The sequence below is a fragment of the Salvia miltiorrhiza genome, chromosome 2 (genome assembly GCF_028751815.1).
Source record: "Salvia miltiorrhiza cultivar Shanhuang (shh) chromosome 2, IMPLAD_Smil_shh, whole genome shotgun sequence".
Classification (NCBI taxonomy): domain Eukaryota; kingdom Viridiplantae; phylum Streptophyta; class Magnoliopsida; order Lamiales; family Lamiaceae; genus Salvia; species Salvia miltiorrhiza.
In genome coordinates, this window is record NC_080388.1 from 64,887,346 (window position 1) to 64,913,595 (window position 26,250).

General features: G+C 32.1%; 3 protein-coding genes and 1 long non-coding RNA gene across 7 annotated transcripts; 2 read left to right on the top strand and 2 right to left on the bottom strand.

Annotated features, from left to right (window-relative positions):
- Positions 1–497: 497 nt before the first annotated feature.
- Positions 498–18,276, top strand: LOC131009890 (1-phosphatidylinositol-3-phosphate 5-kinase FAB1B-like). Its single transcript, XM_057937293.1, has 10 exons — positions 498–531; positions 7,669–7,940; positions 8,215–9,072; positions 9,178–9,509; positions 10,264–10,387; positions 10,480–10,650; positions 11,105–12,586; positions 12,903–13,169; positions 13,282–13,475; positions 18,261–18,276. The coding sequence occupies exons 1-10, from the start codon at positions 498–500 to the stop codon at positions 18,274–18,276; spliced, it is 3,750 nt and encodes a 1,249-aa protein (XP_057793276.1).
- Positions 18,277–18,397: 121 nt separating this feature from the next.
- Positions 18,398–19,147, bottom strand: LOC131009891 (uncharacterized). The gene has a single exon (XM_057937294.1). It carries the CDS (start codon positions 19,145–19,147, stop codon positions 18,398–18,400), a length of 750 nt encoding a protein of 249 aa, XP_057793277.1.
- Positions 19,148–20,508: 1,361 nt separating this feature from the next.
- Positions 20,509–24,627, bottom strand: LOC131012999 (pentatricopeptide repeat-containing protein At2g17670). 4 transcript variants are annotated; one of them, XR_009097554.1, is made up of 3 exons: positions 23,059–24,627; positions 20,828–20,957; positions 20,509–20,707 (listed from the first exon to the last, which is right to left on the bottom strand). XR_009097554.1 is itself a non-coding variant. In XM_057940999.1 (2 exons), the coding sequence occupies exon 1, from the start codon at positions 24,530–24,532 to the stop codon at positions 23,102–23,104; it is 1,431 nt and encodes a 476-aa protein (XP_057796982.1). In that variant the 5' UTR covers positions 24,533–24,627; the 3' UTR covers positions 20,716–20,957; positions 23,059–23,101. The 4 variants fall into 4 exon arrangements, 2 of the variants coding, with proteins under 2 accessions (XP_057796982.1, XP_057796981.1); XR_009097555.1 differs by lacking the exon at positions 20,509–20,707 and adding an exon at positions 21,011–21,246 and having other exon boundaries at positions 20,716–20,912; XM_057940999.1 differs by lacking the exon at positions 20,509–20,707 and having other exon boundaries at positions 20,716–20,957.
- LOC131013030 (uncharacterized) lies at positions 20,597–21,155 on the top strand. Its single transcript, XR_009097564.1, has 2 exons — positions 20,597–20,691; positions 20,862–21,155. It is a non-coding gene; the product is annotated as an uncharacterized LOC131013030 (long non-coding RNA).
- Positions 24,628–26,250: the final 1,623 nt, after the last annotated feature.

The window sequence follows — 26,250 nt, forward strand, 5'->3', positions numbered from 1 at the left end:
CCCAACACTAAAAAGAGAAAAAGGAAAAAGGTTATTGCTTATTATTTTAAGAGGGAGAAGTATTCTAATTGATGAGCCAATTCTGTGGACAAGATCATGTCTACGTATAACACATTCTCACCAAATAAATGATACTACTATTGCATCCAAGTCAGTCTTATGTACAGAACTTCAAAAGATACTGAATATAATTTACAAAAATGTACGTATAGAAAGTGTATATATATATATATATTTGGTGTATTTTAAAATTATTTACACTATAATTACGGATTTTGTTATAATACATATATTAACCGCTAGTAATGAACATGCATTTCCAAATAGTAAATCTAGTATTCCACGTACATCTATTAATACAATCAATATATACGAATTAATAAATAAAAAAGTTTCAACCATTAATTTGCAATCAATTAATTTATAGGGATGGGAAAAAGTGTGTAACAATAAATATTACTAATTTATACTCCAAAAAATAATTTAATATTAAAAAAATGGCATTATCGCTAGGTAGTGGGGAGCCGGGAGGTGGGTCCCACCAGAAGGAAGTTAGAGTTGGTTCACTCCATTCTGCAACCCCCATACATTTGGAAAACGTGAGTGGCCGACTCTTCAGTCGCCACGTGTCCCAACTTTTTGTTGTGGGTTAAATATCATGTGCATGTGCACGTCCCTCCCATTTATTCACTTTCTTGAGGGAAGTCCATCAAATTTAGGTCATCCAATAATTCACCAATTCCATTTTGCTCTTTAAAATTCCTTCTCACAAGACACGTAGCCCGTCGTCACGCATTGCCCACTTCAATTCATACCTCTCATGAAATTATTACATACCCATTCTGTTATAGGTTGAGTAAATTGGAAGTTGCAACCAAAATAAGATAAAATAAATAAATATATCAATCAAATTTATTTTATCCCTTACTTTGAATCCAGCCATCAGTCCATGTCAACACAAGATAGAGACCGCCTCTTTTGTCTTATTCTCACCTTTTTTTTTCTTTTTTTTTTCTTTCTATTTATAGATTGTCAATTGTTTAATTATATTTAATATTCAAGTTTTCTGCAAGATCGTTTAGTAATTAATTTTTATTCAGGTTAGATAGTCAAATACATATAAGATGATTTTGATTTTTAGTGTTAGAAAATTAATAACAAATATAATCGCAATCATCGAAAGGAAGAATATAAATCGCTAACTAACAACATAAAGATTTATGTGATTCGATTCGTGATGAATCTACCTTCAAAGGCATGTCAACTTAGTCTTGACTGGTATAGCCCAACTCCAATAACTCAGCTTTGACATCTATGTTAAGCGCCAACTTTGGTTCAACTTCAAAATAAAGATTGTTGTAATAAGATGCGGACCCAATCGCATGAATTAATGGGCCTTAGAGCTAGGTTATTTTGGCAATTAATCTATAAATAAGACTCTCATGTGTAGATTTAGGGGGTTTTAAAATAGAATTTGATTATTTTTACAGACATCTCTTGTAATTGGAGCTAATTGTTAAAATAGAATTGTAACTTTCAGTGTTTTCAAAAAGAAACTAGTATATGTTATGGAAGTTGACCATGAAGACTATAAATTCTATTTTTTACATTCACACTCTTATTTCGGGCTCAAAACCAATTATTTGAGCTTTTGATCACACCTAAAGCCCGTTGCTGATGTGATCGTGCCGAGTCACCTTTTTGACAAATTTTATTCTTTTTGTATTATCAATTTTTTAGCACATTTCAACCCAAAAGAAAAATAAAATTATATTTTTTCCTCTTTTTGAAATTACGCATTTTTAGAAAATATTTTTTACACTTAATATTTATAAAAAAATGTTATTATTTAACACATCAACTATATATGTTAAATTGTCTCAATAATAATATAAAGAAATCTGTTCAAATTAATTAAGCATATCTAATTAGAAAAAATTCTAATTGAAAATGAATAAATTTTAATTTCTAAGGCTGAAACGCATGTACTAAAAATCAATAATACAAAAAAGGGAAAAAAAAATTGGCCAAAAATGTGACATGGCGCGACCACGTCAGCAACAGGTTTCAGGTGACACCAAAAGCCCAAATAATTGATTTTGGGTCCGAAATAGGAGTGTAAATGTAAATATGAAAGTTATAATGCTCATTTTTAAATTTCGTAACATATAGTTCTCTTTTTGAAAACACTTAAAGTGATTATTGTTCTGTTTTGACAATTAGATCATTGTAATTGTAATCTCTCACCACTGATATTGAATTTTCTCCGGCGACTTCCATGGACGTTTTACAATCGAACCACATAAATTCTTTATGTTAATTTATGTTTTTATCTTTTGTTGTTGGGATTGATTCCATGCTCAATTTTATCTTTAGGTTGAATAAATATGGTATATCCATAAGCTAGTTTGAGAATATGAGCTAGTTTTATGAATGAACTATTTTTTTTTTTAAGTAAAGTATTATGAATATCTAGTTTATGGTTTGAGATGCCCTCGGTTACATACATTCTCAAAAGTAAAACTAAGATCACCTTTTTTTTGGGAAATAAAAATTAAGAGCACCTTGATATTGTGAATACCTAACTAAAAGATCAATTCGTCTTGTCACATGACACGTGGCCCAACGCATAAATTTCATGAAATTATTATTTCTCCAGCATAACCGATTTCAGTTATCGGTTGAGTAAATTAGAAGTTAGCTTGCTGGACCTTGCAATTAAATTCTTCGTTTTTATTTCTCTATACTTGGGATCGTGCCATCATTCCCTCCATTATTCATATTTATTTCTCTTCGTATTTATTTATGGGATGTCAATTAATTGAGCTCGATTTTGAAGTCTTTGCAAAATCGTCTAATTTCATGGGTCTTGGGTTATTTTCAAGTTGCAAAATTGTCTAATTCTATGGATCTTGGATTATTTTCAAGTCAATTTTATTGATTTCGAACTATTTTTAAATTAAGGATTAAGATACAGATAGATTCTTATAGTAGAGACCTCTATAACATATTGTTCTTCATAATCAATATTGAATCAAATAAGTCTCGAAAAATCAAATAATTAAATTCATTTGACTAACTGTTGTTTGACCACCCCGTTAGTCAATTTTTATTTTATTTTATGGGTTATTCAAGTTAAATTAACGTTCTTAATTGACCGAATATCTACTCTGAACTTTGGCAGTCCACTTCATCTTCCCAAGAATGAAGATATCGTCACAGACCATATTTGCAACTCTCTTTTAAAGCAATAGCGGATTCAAAGTTTTTATCCAACTAATTAGTAGTATAATTTAAAATTTTAAGAATAATTTTTAAATTTAAAATACAAATAAATAACGTTATAACCTAATCATATCACTGTTTAAATTACATCACAACATTATTAAAAAAGGCAGTTACAACACTACCTCATATCATTTATCTTATCTTCTTTTAATTTGACAAAGCTAGGTCCATTAATATTGAAGATTAAACATCCACAATAGGATAAACTTTCGTATAAAATTCTTCCATTTATCTAAAAATAGGGGTTTTTGCAAATAAAATCACGAACAATTTTGAATTTGCAATTTTAACGCGACTTTTGAAGTGTGGCGAATTAAGTCATAACCTTTTCAATTTTTGCAATTTCGTCCCCTCAATTTTTTCCGGCCACCGGAGTGATGAGTTGGAGCTTATGAGGATTATTTTTTTCCACGTAATTAATTTCTGACTAAGATTAAATTGATGACTAAGATTAAAATAAAATCAAAACCTAATTCTTTTATTTTTATTCTTTTTCGTCAAACTTATTTCAGTATCCCCCATTTTCCTTAAACTAGTACGCCCTCCCGTGAGATGCACGGCCACGATATATTTATTTATTTTTAAAATTTGAAATTATGTAAAAATATTATTATTATGAATCAAATTAATTAATAACAAAAAATATATTAATTTAAATATTAGGATTTGATTTAAAATAGTGTATAGTAATAATTTTATCAACTTAATGAGTAGGAGTATAATATTAAGTTCAATGAGTATTGTATAATAATAATTAAATTTACCGAAAGTTTTTTGTTATTGATTATTATTTTCTATTAAAATTAAAATTAATAAATACTTTTATAATATTGTCTCGATATTTGTTGATAATTGTGCATTATATTTTTTAATTAATATTTTTAATTTAAATATTTTAATTTATGCTTTGATAAAATAATTCAACAAATAAATATTATATTTTTTTAATCAAAAGATAAGAGAAGATATATAAATTTTGTAGGAGAAAGAGATACAAATAGAAATAATATAATAACAAAATAAGGAGAAAGAGAAAAAAAATAAAGAATATTGTAAAAGAGATAGGAGAGAGAAAAATAATCACTTTAAAATTTTAAATTATAATAAATTATTTATTTCAAATTCATATTTAATGAATTTTAAATCAAATTGAAGATCTTGTCATGATCTTTAACTTAAGATACACATCAAATATATTTTTATAAAAGACGAAAAAGAAGTAAAATAAAAGAATTAGGTTTTGGTTTTGTTTTAATCTTAGTCAGCAATTTAATCTTAGTTAGAAATTAATTACGTGGAAAAAAATAATTCACATAAGCTCCAACTCATCACTCCGATGGCCGGAAAAAATTGAGGAGACGAAATTGCAAAAATTGAAAAGATTATAATTTAATTCGCCACACTTTAAAAGTCACGTTAAAATTGCAAATTTAAAATTATTCGTGATTTTATTTGCAAAAACCCCCTAACAATATAACAAAGTTCAAACTGGGTCCTAATTGCAAATCTTTTTAATTGGGTGCAAAGAACTGCGAACAAAGCTTTACTGAATTTGAACTTTGATTCTTCATCGTGCAATAATATAAAATTAAACTACTCCACAATAAACAATGATTAAATGCTAGAGAAACATAATAGTAGACAAAGCTCAAATGAGGGATTTGTATACATATTACCTTAGGATATGCTAGAGAATAAAAAACTAGTACATCTTTTACCTATAAGAAAAAGTTGTATTGCTCATAAGTAAATATGTTATTAAGAATTAGCACTAAATATATTACGAAATTAAATTAAATATCAATAATGATATGGGGAAAACAAGTTAACTCTCGTACAAAAAACAATACTACACTAGAAAAAAATATATATAATTTATTAAATTTAAAATTATATATATACATTAACTTTTTTATAAATTCCAACAGGCTCAATGCCTCCAGTGCCCCTTAGCTAGATCTGCCATTGTTTGAAAGGTTCGTGGCTTTTCGAATATTTCAAGAATCGTACCATTTTTACAATTCGATGCAAAAATATGACTGTAAAGTAATACTCGCTCTGTCCACAAAATGAGTATTTATATTTTCTTTTTAATCTATCCACCAATTGATCCCATTTCATTTTTTGATAAGTGTATGTACTCCATACAATTCACTCACAATAAAAGTGGACCCCTTATATATTTCACTCATACACACTTAGTCAATTTCTTAAAACTCATGCCACTTCATATGGGTACTCATTTCGTAGATGGAAGAAATATTATTTAACCTAAAGAATGGAGTAATAATTACAGCTGGTGAACAGTACTGCATCTTACCGGAATGAGCTTCCTCTCTAGTAAACCTCAATTTGTGGAGTGGTCATTCATTGGATATATTCTAAGAAAGAGATCTTGGTTTCAACCATCACTCCTCTTTCATTGGATACATTCTAAGAAAAAAATATATTATTAAATTGTGTTGGGGAGACAGGGAGTGACTATTTATAAGTTCAAACGAACTTAAAACATCTAAACAATTAAAAGCAATAGAGTTTAAACTTCAAATGATACAATATGTTGATGATAAATTTTCTGTACAATCATTTTTCAAAATTATTAACAATACCACTAATTGATTGTTAAGTAAACAGTACTTTTCCTCGGCCAATCTATCGTCATCGCTCATCAATACACCACTATTAAAATATTCGTGCATGCTGCATGTACTGATTCATTCTCGAATTAAGCTGCAATTATGAGAATCAAGTTTTATTAATTATAATATCTTCTGAGTTATTAAGAGCAACTTGATTTTGTGAATAACTAGCTAGCTAGCTAATTAAAAAATCACGTAGCCTATTTAGAGAATATAGTAAAATAACTAAATCCTATTTTTATTTTAAAAAATAAATTAAATAAATCAAAGTTTTCCTTATTATATTAGTGGGTGGGTGGCCACAATGTGGCTGCATAGATTTATAGCCACGTAGATTTATTGTTTCAATATTGCTATGCCGCCCGGACAAAATATGTAATTAAAGGTGGATTAACGCCAGCGTTGAGATAAATAAAAAACACAGAATCATAATTATGATGTCTTGTTAAAGGAGGGAAACTAAACATGACAATTAATTTTGTGTCGAACAGATTGACCCGACCCATTTAGAATGCTAGATATCCGGGCAAAATCATCCTTTTTACGGGCAGGGCCATGTGACCCGTACATGACATTATTAATATTCCTTTTCATATGATGGTCCGTATTTGTACCCAATTTGCCCAAATCCTAGGTTCTCTTTTAATATCCATTATGCAATGCATCACAGACTGTCAAATAATTGCACCAAATTTAATTCACTTTGTTTTTTTCCTCAAAATTATATACTCCCTCCGTCCCATTACAAATATCTCATTACTTTTGGATATAAAGATTAAAAAATGTGTAATTAATAGATAAAGTGAATTGATGAAAATTATTTAAATATTAAGTATAGAGAGAGAATATATTGCCAAAAATAAATGAAAACATTTATAATGAAACATCTTTTTATGAAAAGTGAGATATTTGTAATATAACGAAGTGAGTATATACTATATATGAAAGCTTATTGATGTATTCTTCTTTCTAAGCATTACAATGATGGAATTTAGAATTAAACTTAACTTTTAGGGTATATATATTCGGTGAGTCATAAGATTTTTACATGACATATATCTCCATATGCATAATATATATTTAGGGTGCGTTCACTTTGATGGATAGAAAAATGAGAGATAACAAAAATTTATGTCTTTAAATGTCTCTTTTCTTATTCCACATTTTACATATAAGAGAAGTTCACCATTTTTTTATTCCGTATTTTCACTTCAAGGAGGGATAATATTATCCCTCCATTTTGGTGTGATAATATTATCACTCCTTGAAGTGAAAATAAGAAAAGAAAAATGATGAACTTCTCTTTTGCGTAAAATGTGGGATAAGAAAGAAGACATTTAAAGGTATAAATTTTTGTTATCCCTCCATTTAGATGGATAAAAAGCAAACACACCCTTAAGCTATATTTTATGACTTTTAAATGTGGTATAGCTTAATCAGTATTCTCTATTGGCAAAAGTTATTAGTACTTGGCAGTTGGCCTTGTGCATGCGATTATTAATTTTCTTTTGAGATTGGGGAAAGAGGATGATGGGGATTGAACCCTAAATAAGGACTTTGTTGTTTAAGGGATATTACTTGAACTTTGAACATTCAATTCATAATTTGTGTCTTTAAGCCTTTGGGGTTTTATTAAGCACTTGAACTACCATATTTTCTCCTAAAAATTATGCACTCGTCTTAATTTGGGATTACTATATTAAGCACTTGTTGCTTATAATTTTAAGTACTTTTTTTAAAGGGATTGATAAAAAAAATGTTAATTTGTTGAGGGCAAAAAATATATCACTCGTTTTGAATATTAAAAAACCGCTATTGGAGCGCATAGCCCGGTGCACTGGCAGCCAGATAGTTCCTTCAATTGATCATCTGACATCCCCAAAATTAGGATATTGTGACAGATTCCATGTTGAGAAGTTTGTGGAAGAGCATGGCTCTTCTTGTCAGGCTGGAAAAAAGCTGGTAAAGACACTGATGTATTTTGAAGGTTGTCCAAAACCACTAGGCTGCACGGTGAGTTTGTCACTACCAATAAATTGGATAGCATTATATTCGACATTGGTATTGCATGGCTAAATGTTTTAGAAATTATAGTGGCAAATGCTGTTCTAACTTTTCTCGTTTAAATTTCCTATATAAACTTATGGTGCATTTTCTGAAAGTCAGTATTATTGTCTAACTTTTCTCGATGAAAAATTTAATATGTCTCCACGATTACATTGGGAACTTTAAAATCTGTTTCTACGTCCAATGAAAATTTAATACTATATCTCATTTATTCCTCTAGATACTCCTACGAGGTGCCAATGGTGATGACTTGAAGAAAGTGAAGCATGTTGTGCAATATGGAATTTTTGCGGCTTATCACCTGGCCTTGGAGACATCTTTTCTAGCTGATGAAGGTGCCTCTCTGCCAGAACTTCCTGTAAATGCTCCAATCACTGTGGCACTTCCAGATAAGCCTTCAAAGATTGACAGGTCCATCTCTACTATACCTGGTTTTACGGTCCCAGAGAATGAGAAAACTCCTGGGCCTCAAACTGTTGATGAACCACTTAGGTCGGTCAGTGTGCCTAGTTCAGAACTCATTAAACTTTCGACTCCATCCACTCCTGTAAATGAATATGCAAAGACGCCTGACCTTTCTGCTATTATGAGCTCTCACTACACTGACCCGCCATCATTTTCTACCGAAGGCTTTCAGCACTCATTGAATGACCACTCACCTTGGCATGGATCAGAAGAAACAGGCTTCGAAGAGTTCTTTTGGTCTCCCGAAGCAAATATTTTAGATGCAGAGAGATTAACTGCTACCGGAGATTGCCATATCAGTAGTGATTTTGGGGATTCAGACGTCAAAATCTTGCAAGGCGATCTCTTTAACAATGACCATAACCATAATAGGAGTGTTTCACTTCCACCATCTTTTGAAGTTAATGGAGAACAAATTCTTGAGGAACAACCTACACTAAATGAAGACTTCCAGCCTACTCCTTCAGACCATCAGAGTATCTTGGTTTCGTTATCATCACGATGTGTGTGGAAGGGAACTGTCTGTGAAAGATCCCATCTTTTCCGAATCAAATACTACGGGAACTTTGACAAGCCTTTGGGTCGTTTCCTACGAGATCATTTGTTTGATCAGGTATCTTGCTCTTCTTGAATTGGTAATAGAGAAACGTTGCTATTGTACGCATTCCTAGATATGCTCTTAGGGTTGACTCTTACTGAGTACCTAACTTTGTGGCAGAATTATAGTTGCCGCTCATGTGAGATGCCTGCAGAAGCCCATGTTCAATGCTATACTCATCGACAAGGTACCCTTACAATCTCAGTTAAGAAACTGGCAGAAATTCTTTTACCTGGTGAGAAGGATGGAAAGATTTGGATGTGGCACCGCTGCCTGAAGTGCCCCAGAGCTAATGGCTTCCCTCCTGCAACTCGAAGAGTTGTAATGTCTGATGCTGCCTGGGGACTGTCCTTTGGAAAGTTTTTGGAGCTTAGCTTTTCAAATCATGCTGCTGCTAGCAGAGTGGCAAGTTGTGGGCATTCTTTACATAGAGATTGTCTTCGGTTCTATGGGTATGATATCTGTTATATTCATCTTAAGGATCATGAATACATATAGAGGGTGTTTGGCTAAGCTTATAAGCTCCAACATCTTATAAGATGTTTCAAGAGCTTATTAGATGTATTTTCTTAAGAGCTTATAAGTTGTCAAAGTGTTTGGATAATTGAGCTTATGAGCTAGAGAGAGAAAATATTTTTTACAAAGAGAAAATCGAAAGAAATGAACGTGAAATGATATATGATGAAAATAACAAGTTATAGTTGAAAAATATTATAAAATGATTGTTGCATATAAGATTATAAAAAAATAAATTGGGATAGAGGAACTCATTTTTTGGGGAGCTTATAAGCTCTTGAAGCTTATTTTTAGAGCTTATAAGCTGTTTAGGAGCTTATTTTGCCAAACACTTTGAATGAGCTTATAAGCTCCTAAACAACTTATAAGCTATCCTGAAGAGCTTATAAGCTCAGCCAAACACCTTATAGTCTTTTTTTAACTTTCACCATATTCAGTTTATGTCGTTGTAACATCATAGTAAAATTTGGGATCTTTGAGATCAATTAGGCTAATAAGATTTGCTCGAATGAGCAATGTTATTGCTTCTGTGGCTTTTTTACCTTTCTTCTAAATCTCAAAGATGTGCTCGATAGATGGGTTGCTTTTCTTGGCCATCCATGAAGACTAAATAACAATAGCAAACTGCATTTGAACTTTTTAATGCTTGCTGCGTATTTTGCATGCTTTATGATGTTATGTTACGTGCAGATTTGGTAACATGGTTGCTTGCTTTCGTTATGCATCAATTGATGTTCACTCAGTATACTTGCCACCTTCAAAGCTTGAGTTCAATTATGAAAGTCAGGAGTGGATACAGAGAGAAGTGAATGAGGTGAAACCAGCTTGCTTGTTTCCTGTATTTCTTTTCATTCATCGGTGATATCAATCTTAGAACCTTCTTCATCTCTCTACCTTATATAACAGGTGGCTTCTCAGGCCGAGCTTTTGTTCTCCGAAGTGCTTAATGCTCTGCGTCATCTGGTAGAAGGAAAATCTTGCTCAAGTATGCTCAGTAATGGCATAAATGTTCCTCAATCAGCACATCACCTAGCAGATCTTGAAGTGACATTGCATGAAGAAAAAATTGAATTCGAGGTCTGGTGTCATTTTGAAGTGTCCTTTCATATTATCCACACCGAGTTTTAAGTGTAAATCTTGTTTATGCTTCTATATATAACTGATATGAATTATCTGTGGAGGAAAAAGGTAAACTTGATTAATCTTCCTACATAGTCACACTTTGCTTACTCTTTTGGTAAAATAGAACCATTTAATCCTCTGCTTGTGCATCATAAGTTTCCAGTGAGTGAGATGGATGCATTGCACCAACTCTTGCCTTTTCGACTAGAGAGGGGTCAGGGATATAATTTATTTTCCGACATCTACTTCCATATGCCTTTAGTGTTCTTTTTATGGGATGTCTAGGGGGAAGTTATGCTATGTGTATTTGTAGATAGACTGAATAGAAGGAGCAGCGAGTTCTTTTTATCTTTCTTTGTCGGACTACATTGGGTACTGTGGGTGTTGAGAGATGCTTGTAACCATGCAGGGGTATCTTCGGAATATTGTGAACAAGGAACCAAAGAAAGGACAACCAGCCATTGACATTCTTGAGATCAATAGACTCCGAAGGCAACTTGTATTTCGGTGTTATGTTTGGGACCACCGCCTGATATATGCAGATAGTTTAGATAACAAGACGCTACAAGATGATGTGGAGGTTAGGAATCCAGAAACTGTTCAGAAACATGCTGTTAATGAGAATCTTTTGGAAGTAGCAGTCCCAGTTAAAACAGGCAAAGCCATAGGTGGTTCTGGTTCTGTCTCTGCAAATTCAAAAACTGCGAAAGTCCGTCACAGGCATGGTCTAAGTGATCAACAAGGAAATCATCATGTTTTGGCACTCCATCAAAGAACTACTTCATTTTTTGTCAGTGATTTTGCTGGAACGAAAACCAGAGATGAATCTAATATTGTGCAATCTGATCGTTGTCTTCGGAGATCCCTGTCTGATGGGCAAGTTCCCTTTAGTTTGACAGAGTCTCTGGATGCAGCATGGACTGGCGAAAATAATCTAGGTTTCGGGATCACCAAGAACAATAATTTATCTGATGATGATAAGTCACCCACTGCGGGACTTTCAGAAAAGCTGGACCAAGAAAACCATGGAGAGGATCTGCCATCCACTGAATTTTCCAAAAATTCTAATAATACAGAGGAAACTGTAAGCTGGTTGGGGATGCCATTTATGAGTTTCTATAGATCATTGATCCCGGGGAGTTCGCATAAACTGGATACACTAAGTGATTATGCTCCTGTGTACATTTCATCATATCTGGGATCTGAGCTCCAAAGTGGGGCCAGGTTGCTCCTGCCTGTTGGAGTTAATGACATTGTTGTTCCATTGTATGATGACGAACCTACCAGTATTATATCTTATGTTCTGCTTTCAGATGATTATGCTCATCAACTATCTAATGAGGCAGAGAGACAAAGGGACGGTGTTGACTCTCTGCTTCCTACGCAGTCCCTCGACTCTCTGAATCTCCCCCAGTCTCACTCTTTCCATGAAATGATGTTGGAATCTTCAAAAAGTTTTGGCCCAAACGATGAGACATTTCTATCCCTCACAACTTCTCGAAGTTCCTTGCCCTTTCCCTTGGATCCTCTCTTACACACGAAAGCGTCACATGCCAGGGTGTCTTTCGAGGTTGATGGACCCCTTGGACAGGTAAAATACACTGTCACTTGTTACTTTGCAAAGCGTTTTGACGCCTTGAGGAGGATGTGTTGTCCATCTGAAGTTGATTTCATTAGATCTCTTAGCCGTTGTAAGAAGTGGGGTGCTCAAGGTGGTAAGAGCAATGTCTTTTTTGCAAAGACTTTGGATGATCGATTCATCATTAAGCAAGTGACTAAGACAGAGCTGGAATCGTTCATTAAATTTGCACCTGGATATTTTAAATATCTCTCTGAATCAATTGCCTCTGGAAGTCCAACGTGCCTTGCTAAGATTCTTGGAATCTATCAGGTATGTCTAAGCAACTAAGTTTGCCATCATCTCTGACATAATAACCTAGACTCTCTCTCTCTCTCCCTCCCTCCCTAACTCACAGTATACATTATCACACAGATGTATTAAGGTTTTCATATTACACATGAAAGCTTACACACACGATTATGCGTCGAGTAAAAGGTTCTGTTTTGAAATCTGATATTGTCAGTGTTCTTTATTGGATTTTTCTAACTAATAATGGATATGAAATCTCATAATGAGACAAGAGATTTTCTATTAGTTGCGTTGGCATAAAACACCATTGATGATTTTCGGGTTTTCTTTTGAAAAGGTTGGATCCAGACTAGAGAAAGGAGGGAAGGAATCAAAAATGGACTTTCTTGTTATGGAGAACCTCCTTTTCGGGAGAAATCTGTCTCGACTTTATGATCTTAAAGGGTCCTCCAGGTCACGGTATAATCCCGATACTTCTGGGAGCAACAAGGTTTTATTGGATCAGAACTTGATTGAAGCAATGCCCACTTCTCCAATATTTGTTGGAAACAAAGCCAAGAGAATATTGGAAAGAGCAGTCTGGAATGATACTGCTTTTCTTGCTGTAAGTTTGTGCATACTTTTTCTCTTGATGAATTTAGATCCTGGCATTGTACACATAGTATCTATCTCCTTTCCTTTCGCCTCCTAATTTGATTATATTAATGGAAATGCAGTCTGTAGATGTTATGGATTACTCACTACTGGTTGGGGTGGATGAAGAGAAGAACGAGCTTGTTCTTGGTATCATCGACTTCATGAGACAGTACACGTGGGACAAGCATCTCGAGACTTACCGAATTTCGGTATACCGTACTTTCACGGTATACTGTACTTTAACGGTATACCAAAATAATCGGTATTATCAAAATCGAAAAAATTCAATTGGTATACCGTACTTTATATTCGCATACTTGTATGCATTCATGTAATATATAGTAATTTATATAAATGTTATAAGTTACATATAATTTATATGTTAGAAGTAATATTATTTATAATATAATACTAATAGTATAACTATGCTATTATATATGTAACTATTATAAGTTAGATGTATAATTTATTGTAAAACAATAATTTTAGTTATATATTATAACTATACTATAATATCAAAATAAATAATTTTATTTTATTGTATAACTTATACTATATACTATATTTTATTTGTTTTTGTATCATTTGATGATATTTATAAATTTATAAGTTATATAGTATATACTATATAGATGTTATAAGTTATATGAGATTTATAAGTTAGATGTAATCTAAGTTATAATATAATATCAATATTAATTATAGCTATGCTATTATATACATAGATGTTACACGTCAGATGTATAATTTATTGTAGAACAATAATCTTAGTTATATAATATAGAATATTATATTATAACTGTGTTATGATATCAATATAAATAATTCAGTTATATTAAATTATATAACTTACATACTATATTATATTTTATTCATTTTTATATCATTTGATGATATTTATGTTCGCATACTTGTATGCATTCATGTAATATATAGTAAATTATATAGATGTTATAAGTTACTTATAATTTATATGTTAGACGTAATATTATTTATAATATAATACTAATATTATAACTATGCTATTATATATGTAACTATTATAAGTTAGATGTATAATCTATTGTAAAACAATAATTTTAGTTATATATTATAACAATACTATAATATCAAAATAAACAATTTTATTTTATTGTATGACTTATACTATATACTATATTTTATTTATTTTTGTATCATTTGATGATATTTATAAATTCATGTACAATTGTATATATTCACATAATATAGATTATATACATCATTTTATAAAATTTATAAATATTTTTAAAAATATAAACATAAAAATAAATATTATATATTTTAAAACTATAGATTTTGATACGATATATACCACGATTTTCGGTATACCAATATATACGGACAACTGCGGTATATCATAATAAGGTATTGTACCTTATTACCGGTATATACCAAATATTAAGGTATACCAGAATAAGGTATGATACCGCATCACCGTTATATGCAGTAATATTCGGTATACCAGTAATACGGTATCATACCGTATTCCGGTATATACCTTTAATACGGTATTTATTGATTTTTTCGGTATATACCGCGGTATCGGTATACACCGGTATACCCCGGTATTTAGAAAATCCATACCTTTACCTTATCGTAAATCTTCGGTACGGTATCATACCTTACCAAAAAAACCGGTATACCTTAAATTCGGTATTTTGCGGTATTTTACGGTACGGTATGGCCGGTATACCGAGTTTTCGGTATATTTTCCCAGCCCTACTTGGCCTTGTGCATGCGATTATTAATTTTCTTTTGAGATTGGGGAAAGAGGATGATGGGGATTGAACCCTAAATAAGGACTTTGTTGTTTAAGGGATATTACTTGAACTTTGAACATTCAATTCATAATTTGTGTCTTTAAGCCTTTGGGGTTTTATTAAGCACTTGAACTACCATATTTTCTCCTAAACATTATGCACTCGTCTTAATTTGGGATTACTATATTAAGCACTTGTTGCTTATAATTTTAAGTACTTTTTTTAAAGGGATTGATAAAAAAAAAATGTTAATTTGTTGAGGGCAAAAATAGTTTGTTATTAAAGATAGTGTAACACCCCGATAACTTAGATTTATTTTATAAGTTTAATTAATGGTATTTTCTTGTATAGCTTATTTTTAAAAATAATTACATGATACATATACATATGCACCATTAATTTTATCTAGACTATTATTATTATTATTATTATTATTATTATTATTATTATTATTATTATTATTATTATTATTATTATTATTATTATTATTATTATTATTATTATTATTATTATTATTATTATTATTATTATTATTATTATTAGAACTAGAACTCTTTAAAGACTAGTATAAATATGAGATCAATTTTTCAAACCCTATATCACGCACACACGCAGACTTGAAGCAAGCAAAATTGGTAAGGTTTCAATCTTTTTCTCGTCTATTTTATATGTTGGAATTTTCCCATATCAAATCAAATTGTGAAGTGAGAGTTAATATGATGATTTTGACGTAAGTTGTATATATTTTTACAGAGATACAAATCGATCTTTTAAGTTATCTGATCATCCATATGAGCCACTATAAAATTTTCTTAATTAAATCTTATTAAGTTTGACTTGCCTTAGTGGAGCATATCTACCGTCTGGTTGTAGAATTAGGAAGAAGAAGTATTTCTTTTGTTTTCTTATTTTTATTTTACTTATTTATTTTGATTTATCTTTATTTCAATTTGTTAATAGTTTTATTGGTTAACAATATATGATTTTTTTTACTAGTTTACTACACAAATAATAGTAGCAGATTTCGTATTATTTATGAACTCAATTAAGTTGTATTATATCTTCGAAATTATTTTATTTCATAACTATTCTAATGTAATGGTTATTTACTGTGTTGGTCTTAGTCATTGTTATTGAATCAATTATATTAGTTTGATTTTGTCTATAGAATTTTAGTTAAAGTTTTAGTAAGGCCTATATTAAAGTAATCATATTTATGTGATTAGGTGCGGTGCTATTATAAGACCCTCATTCCGGATTTTATTTAATTGCCTACGACTTTAAGGTGAGGGATTTTACGCTTATTCATATGGTTATATATGTTTTTATTATCGCGTTGATTACTTGTTTACGTGCATCTTATGACTATGATGTTATGTGCGATCATGAGACCTAAGCCATTGATCTATGTTATGTGCGATCATGGGACCTAAGCCATCGATCTATGTTATGTGCGATCATGGGACCTAAGCCATTGATCTATGTATGTGTTTGGTCATGGGACTTAAGCTATCGACTCAAACTATGATTATGTTTGTCAAGGGGCTCCGGTCTCTTGGCGTATGTTTGCAAGTATGATAACGTGATTTGATTTATATATGTGACATATATAGATATTTGTTATGTTCCTCACTGAGTATATTTTTAATATGCTCACCCCTTATCTTTTCAGTTTTGCAGTTTCAAAGTCGAAGTGGCCATGGAAGTGGAGAATGACTAGTGATAAGGATTTGACATTGAACATTTTAGTTGAACTTATTAAGTTTTATTTTATTTTTATGATAATACTTTAGTTTTGGCAAATTGATTTCTAAATTAGTTTAAATTTTAATAGTCAAGAAGTTTTATTTTTATCTATTAGTTCTTTAAATTTTGGATTGCAAAGTTTATGAAAATTGGGACGTTACAGATAGGTAAGTGCTTGATAAAAGAAAATGAATGTAAAAGGCTTGGCCAAGACGAAAACAAAAGGATAACGGGCTTCCTAAAACACAAGTTATAAGGGCAGAACTTAAAAGTTGAGGCAAAAAATCAAGCTTCCTTCTCAATATGATATTTCAATATTGGATTTTTTTTAATGTAATATACATTTACGATCTATTACATATATATCGTGTGTAAATGCACAATATAAATAAATGACGCATTAATATAATATTAAGAAAATCGTATGATAACGAGATGTGACCAAATTAAGGGAAACACTGGATAAATGGAGAAATCTCGAATGCAATTTTCGTTGATCACTCATCCCCTAACTCAAAATAGAAAAAGAAAAGGATAAAAATGAACGATTGAAACACTACCACGATCTCCAAATAAAAATATAAATAAAAAATAAATTAATCTATAAAAAATATGGATCATGAACTTAAACATTAATTCATCCATGATCAGTTTCATATCAATGGTACGCATTATTAATCTATTTATACTAATAGAAAAAGAGCCTAAGGAAAGGCACAATTTGTGGATTGCCTATTTTACCCCTATTATATATTTTATTTTAAAATTATTTTACATATTATATATTTATAAGAATATATTAATTCATTAGATTTTACACTAAATCTATGTGATATATTTCTATAGCTATTGATAAAGCTTATAAATAAATATATACATCCAATAAATTATCTAATAAAAGTAATGAATTAATAGATTTTTTAAAATGATAAATTATCAAATAAAATAACATTAATTACACGTACAACATACGTTCTTTCTGCTAGTTCAAATAAAACTATGTATAAGGAGTCCTTACAAACAGACAAATACCAATACAATAAAGACTAAAAAGAAAAGAACGAACACACGAAAATTCAGGGATTAACTTTCTTGATTTGCTTTTACATATAAGCATATGATTTTCCTTTTCTTGAAAAGATTAAGAGGGTGTTTGGCTAATAGATTATAGTTGAAAAACATTTGAAAAATGATTGTTGCATGTAAGAATATAAAAAAATAAGTTGGGGTAGATGAACTTATTTTTTGGGGAGCTTATAAGCTATTGGAACTTATATCTGTTTAAAAACTTATTTTGTCAAACACTTTGAAAGAACTTATAAGCTGTTTTGAAGAGCTTATAAGCTCAGTCAAACACCCTCTAAGTAGACTTGTTTAATTTCGGATTGCACTATTCCAATTTGGCTATCCGAGCTTTGTTTATGAAAGTTGTAAAAATACACACTATTATGGTTGCTTGGAGAGTTGGAACATACAAATTAAGCTCATCAGATTTACTTTCACGCTAATTATATTGCAATGTTTCTTTCAAGAATCAACTTCTCATGACCAACAAAACCAAAAAAAGCACAGAAGTTGAGTTATATACTATCCAATATCCATATATGTCATTAAATCTCGAAACCACATAATTAGTTACAAAAATTTGGGAACCTTGATCACACACAAATCACAAATGATTTGTGAGAATGTTAAGAAGATTAACCCTAGTTCGCAGCAAGTTCCTATACATTCTCTCCAAAGCCCCCTCAATTCCATCAACACAAGATTCAAGATTTTGGAGGCCCCTTTGCAGCATCTGCTTATCAAATTCAGCATTGCTGAGAGCCAAATCCACACACCCCACCTCATTGACGACACCGTGATGAGCCGCAGATTTGTTGAGCAGCAGCCTCGCCACCACATTCCAGCCGCCACACTTAACGGCCGACGACGAGAAGAAGAGCAAGGCTGACCTAAAAACCGCAACGCTGAGGGCGTACACTTCCCTCGATGCATGAATCCTGTCGAGTGCTTTGAGGATCTTCTTGATGCATTTGCTCATCCTCTTTCGGGATCCCATGTAGGAAGCGACGTCGTTTTGGAGGGCGGAGTTGCGGCGCAGGGCCGACTGGAGGCCTCGGACGCTCTCCCTCATCATCTGCACCACTTCTCTGATGCTGCTGCAGCAGTCCAGCAGCTCCACCGATCCCTCGAGGGCGTCATCGATCCTCGATGGAGCTTGAGTGAGCTCGTCCATGGAGCTGTAGAGCTCGGCCAGCCCCACTAGCCCGGATATGATGCTGTCTGAAGTGAGACCAACGGTTGAGGCTTGGCTGGATTTGAGCTTCTCTACCTCAGCTTCAAATTCTGTGGAGTTGATGGGATGCAGCCTTGAAGGCAGGCTGATAGACCTAATGTGGATTTGTGAGACTGCCATTTTTAGAGAAATGAATGTGGATAGGTTAGATGCAAATGGGGATGCTATTTATAGGGGACAGCCACTTTGTGGAATGAATAATGATTCTGCATTTGCATTTTTTTTAATATAACTTGTTGGGGTTTTCACAATCAATCCAGCAGTCTTAAATATGTTTTCTTAAGATTAGGGTGATTGCAACAGGAGGGACAATGTTTAATATTTGAATAATTTGTAAAGCAGTCACGCAAATGCATTGAATATTGACCATAGACTAATACTAGAATTTCTTTTTGTCTGTCTGCCTCCCCAATCATTAGTAGGATTCATTCAACCAATTCTACTCCCATTTTATTATATGTAACTTGCAAGACTTTCAACATTATTGTACGACCTTGAATTGCTATTGCTAATGGCTGCTAATTATGGGGCAGAGAAACCCGGTCACCTAATTACTAATTGTTTATGAATATATATATATAAATCTTATTCGGATTTGGGTTAGAAAGTTAATTCATGCCTAACACCACGAAAAACACATGGCATCCTGCCATACGAGAATTACATGATTTCTAAAATAATACTCCCTAGCTTCATCCCACAAAATTAATCATCTATTCCTTTTTGGGATGTCCCAAAATATAATCTACTTTGTTAATTTGAATTGTATTAATCTTTTTTTTTTCCTACTAAAATAACTTCATTTAATATTTATGCAGATAATGTATGGAGTAATAAATATAGATAAAATAAAATAATACCATAATAAATTATATTTTCAAAGAACATTAAATGAATTTTCTTTAATCGAAATGAAGCTATTTTGATGGGTCTAATGAAGTAATAATATTCGCCTTGTAATAGCCTAAGGAGAGGTAGAACACACTTGAAAAATATGTGACAGACTAATTAAGACATAGATTATAGAGGCGCTAGTGAAATTTTAAATTTGGGACATCAGGAATACGTACTCCACTATTTTTATTTTTTTTTTGAGATTTTTTGTACACAAGTAGCCTTGTTGGTTTGTCTGAGCACCATAAATTAGCTGAATATTGTTTGTAAGCAAGTAATCTCGTTGGTTTGTCTGAACCCCATAATCGGCCTAATTAATTACAGTAGAAACCTTGAACAAACCCCAAAAATCTAACATCAATAATATTGCTAGGTGCATAGATCTATAGGGTTTGGTAAAAGCAAGAATATGATCGAGTAGTTATATATATGAAATGAAAATGAGTTGGCACGATAGGCTATGTTAGGCAGACAAGGAAGCACTCAGAATATGTGGCATTAGATTTAAATTCAAATCTATTCTCATTCCTTGGAAATTGGTGGATTTGCCAATTATTAGCTCCAACAATCATAGATTCGGAGTGGTATGATTTAACTTAACCAAAACTTTAGGTAAAATGGGGAACAAGATTGATATATAAATGTAGATTTTATTTTTTAAGGACAAAAACATTCATTACTTACCACAAAACTAAAATCATAATCCTCAAAAAGGCTCTGCTGGTGAGGTTGATGCACAGAGAAGTGGAGACATTGGCATGTGTTTGAAGGTCAGAAAAGATCCAACTGTATGGTTAGAGATAGGCAGAGGCATTTAATTTCTATATATATGTAAAAGATTATTCAAAAATCTTATCCCCATACAAAGAATCAAATGGAAACAACTTGATTATATATGATGGCTACCTTTCAAGAAACAACTAGTATGAGATTTCTGCAGCTCCACTACAAAAATAGAGCCTAAGAATTGAGCAATTCATGGCTTATTACACTGCAGCAACAAGAGACATCAAGCATGTGCCCGTATGAGCATTGTCTGTGGAGAAGAAGACGAATATAAGCTGAAACTACAGAGTTGGTTAGACTTACAAATACCACCCAAGTAAAGTCTGATATAGCAGATGCTCTATATGGTGCTACTGTAATGCAACACATACAAGAAAAATCCATCACTTCAAAAAGACTGAAACTGTACAAGTATCTCAATGCTTTCAATCCATTGGCATATGTCACAGATAGAGTTCGATCTCAATCCCAACAGTTTCTAACAAGTTTGCTTTCTACACAAGTGTAAATATTGTCGATATATCACTATAATAATGAACCTGCAAAACAGTCATCTCACTTATTAATACATCACGGTTTTTATCATAAATGATCAACCCCACTTGAAAATTTGTACAATATGTTAAGGCTAAGACTTATTCGTCTAGTGATTTTATTCATTCTCCAACAAACACCAAGACAACCTCAAAAAGAAAAGGTTATGCAATCTTCATTTTAACTTGCAGTGACACATGACACAGAATTGAAACTGGCAGAACATTAATCTGATGCAATATCTGCCCCAAAATCACCCAATAAACTTCAAAGTGGCCTACGTGGTAAAAAAATTTGGCTAAAGAAACAAATAGGCGACATTGAATAGAACAAAATCCAATGTTTGAAAGCCTAGTTTTTGCTTCTGGAGGTAGCTAAGGATATTTTGATGGTGTTCTGTTTTCAATTTGTGGTCAGTATAATATTTTAGATGGCACAAATATGTTACATGAGCTATACTCCAATTCATTCTGAAATCAGTCATTCTGATATAGTGATATTTATACAAGACATTCACAGAAAGTAAATGTAACAAAAAAAAAAAACATCTGCAATATTTTTCCATTTGAATCTCTGTGAGGATTAGAAGAACCATATGTAAATGTATTGAAGCATTTAAACAAGAAAAAAGGCCTATTGATTAGCCCTATTCTAAATGAGTACTTGATTACTTCAATATAATATCCCCATATAACATGAGCTATTTAGAACAAACAACTCACACATGAGCAAATTGCCATTTATTTTCTTAGGTTGCTAATATACAATTAACAGTCAGAAAAATATTATCATGGCGCTTTTCTCCAGTTATGGTGGGACCTTCGTAAACTATTGCTTTTAATTTTTCCAACTAAACTTTCTCTTAATCAACTCTGAGCAACATAATCTAACATACCTATAGAAGAAGCCAGAAATAAACTCATTAAGGCAGTCAATTTTTTTTTTAACAGAATGCAGTGATTAAAGCTTATCTTAAATGGCAGGACCAAAATATGGATGTTAAAATGAAAATAAACTTGGCCCAATAGTAATGAAGCTAATAGTCAAATGAGCGGAATCCAAGTATAGTATGTCAAAAAAATTAGATTTACTTTGTCCAGGGTAACCTAATTAGTAATGACACATGCATCGGCAATCAACTTTCCAGCTGAAATACAAATTATACTATTAGGGGCGTTTACATTTGAGGATTAGCCAAGATAGATAAATATAGTATAGGCTAAGTCATTGTTTTACTAAGATGGATTGCAACTTTGGGATATCCAAAGGCCCTTGATAATTTCTATCGTGTGAGCTAATTTAGCTTGATTCATATCCCATTAAAAAGGTAGGATTGGAGATTGGAGAAATACCAGTAACGAAGATAAATATACTCAATCATGCATCTTATTAATCTTTAAAAGGAAACACCCCTTATAGGTTGAAATCATGCAACCCCCTAAAATTATCCACAGGAGTCAGATAACCTGATAACCACCATTGACTGACAGCTATAAGACATAACAATTAAGCCATCTACTTCTATGAACACCCATAATCAAAAATATGATATCAGATTTATTAATGTCTTTTAAGATAATGGAGCGGATAAATGATGCTGCCTGCTTATTTCAACGAACTTCTCAGATATGGCAACACGAAATATTTCAGAATAGAGAATTCCCTTATCAGTATCACAGAGTGTGCGATCTGCTTTCATGACTATTTTAAACTTAAGAAAAAGGCCAATGTAAGGGAGCGTGACACGATATTCATTGAAAAAAAGACAAAGAACATTAACTAATGTTATCATTAACGACCCAACAATAACTACTAACCTTCAAAAATTTAAAGACAAAAACTTGAAGTGACCAGTTTTTGTCAAACAACAAGACCTTGCTCTCTGGCTTTCTTCAACCACTTAAGAGTACTTTCTAAAGTTGAATAAGCCGCAATATCTGGTATGCTCTTGCTCTCAATTGCGTAATCAAAAACCTCATAAGCTTCAGCAACTCTGCCTTGCCTACACAATGCCCTTAAAAGTGTCCCATATGACCCTGTTTCCAACTTTATATCGCCTTTCTTCATCATTTCATACAATTTAAGTCCTTCATTCAACTGCCTGCCCTTACACAGTCCAAGAAGCAAAGTGTTATAAGTACATGAATTTGGACTACACCCCTGCCATTCCATCTCCCCTAACAATGCTAACGCCCCCAACGCATCTCCTTCTCTGCACATTCCATTCATCAACGAAGTATAAGTAATGGCATCTGGTGTATGACCTTTCTCAGTCATCACTTGCAGAAATTTCTTAGCATCCTTAACCCTACCCGATTTCGACAATCCAAATATCAAAGTGTTATAAGTAATATGATCCGGTACAACCTCCTCGTCCAGCATTCTCTTATACACTCCCAATACATCACCTCCTTGACTCAAATGAGCATAGCCCTTCATAATTGTATTGTACACATAGCAATCAGGCTTGAACCCTTCCTCACTCAACACTCTTAGCAACCTCATCGCCTCCCTTAAATTCTTCGTGTTACAGACATTGTCAATCATTATAGTGTATGTCACAAGGTCCGGATTTATAACAAACACTTTCATATCAGTTATAAACGAATTTGCAGAACTTACAGACCTGTTCTTTACTAAATGTCTCACCATAAAATTGTAAGTATACGTATCAGGAAGCAAATTTTTGGTCGAAAGCTCTTTAACCAGCTCGACAGCATGCTCCTCTCGTCCACATTCGCAGAGGGCCCTCGCGGAAACATCCGTTGACACCTGATTGGGCGGAAACCCGCTGTTTGTCATGAGGTTGAGCACATTGTGTACACCAGAGAGAGACTCCTCATCTGCCGACGAACAAGCCTGCTTAAGAAGTATATGATAAGTAAAACGATTGGGGCAAAATGGGGGGTGCTTCTTGACCATGTGATTGAGGAAGAAGATCGAATCTTGGATAGACGAAACGGCAGCAAATGACTGCAGAATTGAATTGTAGAAGCTGGCTTCTGAAGGGGCGTCCCGGGTGGAGGAAATGAAGGAGTTGAAAAGAGATTTGGCGTCTGAGAGATTTGCAGACTCGAAAATTAGCGACGGAGATTTTGCTGCGAAATCGTTCTCTGCGACGGGTCTTTTCTCGGAAAATTTCTTCTGCCTTTGCCAATGAGGAACTGGTGGTGGGGCTTTCTCAGCCTGCAAAGCGGAAGAGGTTTTCGGCTTGAGGAGAGTCGAAGCTGGGGATTGAGCGGCTACCCTCCTGAAAGCCTGTGGAATTTTCCCCATTTTTCTACTTGCCATTCGGAATTGAGAGATTGGATTTGACGGTAGGGTTTTGTGGGGGTTTATGCTTCGGGGAACTGCGATTCTGCCTCAACTTGATGCTTTTCTTTTCTTTTAATCTATCGCCTAAAATAAACGTCCAATTAATGACTTGGTTGATCTATTGGCTATTTTCCAATTAAAAAAAACAAACAAAAGGACAAATTATGATTATATATTTAGAACATCCTTTATCATTATTGAATTTATCTTAGATATATACTCCCTCCGTCCACCAATTTGTATTCTAGGAGAATGAACATGAGTTTTTTTTTTAAATATTATTTATTTGTTGAGTAGAGAAGGAAACACAACTTTAAAAAAAAAGTTACTAATCTATATATAATACTATAAAACACCAATTTTTTTCCCACCAATTTTATGGTATTTTTGCAATTACAACATGAATTGAGGACAATATTTTAGAAATTAAAAGAGAGAGGGGAGAGATGAGAGAGAAAACAATAACTAAGATAGAAGTTACGTACAAATAAGAGCATAAATAGAAGAACACAAATCTACATTTTTTTTCAAATTTTCTCTTTCCTCATTCCAATTCTAAATTTCTCTCTCTTCTATTCTATTTTTCATAGTTCTTTGATTTTCTAAAAATCTTCATATTTGATTTATGAAAATATATTCGATATGTATCTCAAATTAAAGATCGTGATAAGATCTTCAATTTGATGTCAAATTCAGTAAATATGAATTTGAAATAAATAAGTTATTATAATTTAAAATTTTAAAATAATTATTTTTCCCTCTCCTCTCTTTTTCTACATTTTTTTTTCTCTTTATTCAGCTCAAGTTGTTATTATATTATCTCTATTTGTATCTCTTTCTCCTACAAAATTTATTTCTCTTCTCTTTTTCTTTGATATATAAAAAAATATTGAGTTTATTTGTTGAATTATTTTATCAAACATAACATAAAAATATTTAATTAAAAAATAGGATACACTATTATCAACAAATATCGAGACAATATTATAAAAATATTTATTAATTTTAATTTTAATAGAAAATAATAATCAAATAACAAAAAATTATATGTAAATTTATTTATTATTATACAATACTCAATTAATTTAAAATTATACTCTTACTCATTAAGTTGATAAAATAATTATGATACACTATTTTAAATCAAATACAAATATTTAAATTAACATAATTTTTTGCTATTAATTAATTTAATTCATAAATGATGATATTTTTATATAATTTAGAATTTTAAAATAAAATAAATATTTCATGGCCCGTGCACCGCACGGGAGGGGCGTACTAGTAGTTATTAAAAATAGGTAAGACACAAATTAAAGGATATATCAAAATAACAAATTAGAACACGAAGTGGTGGATGGAGGAAGTAGTAATTATTAATGTCGATGTCAAACAAGTTAAATTAAAATTAAACCAATATAATATTATATTCCCTTCGTTCCATTAAATATGTCTCCATATTTTTGGACACGATTATTAAAAAAAATAGTGATTAAAGGATAAAAGTGATTAAACACCCTTTTAATTTCGGGCTATGTAGTAATAGGGATTTTAATTTAGGGCTATGAGTTATAGAATAAAATGATAAATTTATAATTATTTTTTATAAAATGAGGCTATTATAATAAAATGAGGACTATAGATAGGCGTATGATTCTAATAAGAACTACTAATTTTTTTTGTGAAAATGAGAG

Excerpts from the sequence above, each read along its gene's own strand:
- LOC131012999 (XM_057940999.1), bottom strand. The coding sequence starts at position 24,532 with ATGGCAAGTAGAAAAATGGGGAAAATTCCACAGGCTTTCAGGAGGGTA.
- LOC131009890 (XM_057937293.1), top strand. The coding sequence starts at position 498 with ATGGCATTATCGCTAGGTAGTGGGGAGCCGGGAG. Across the intron at positions 7,941-8,214 it reads CAAAACCACTAGGCTGCACG|ATACTCCTACGAGGTGCCAA; the intron begins GTGAGTTTGTCA and ends TTATTCCTCTAG. Across the intron at positions 13,170-13,281 it reads ATGATACTGCTTTTCTTGCT|TCTGTAGATGTTATGGATTA; the intron begins GTAAGTTTGTGC and ends ATGGAAATGCAG.
- LOC131009891 (XM_057937294.1), bottom strand. The coding sequence starts at position 19,147 with ATGGCAGTCTCACAAATCCACATTAGGTCTATCAGCCTGCCTTCAAGG.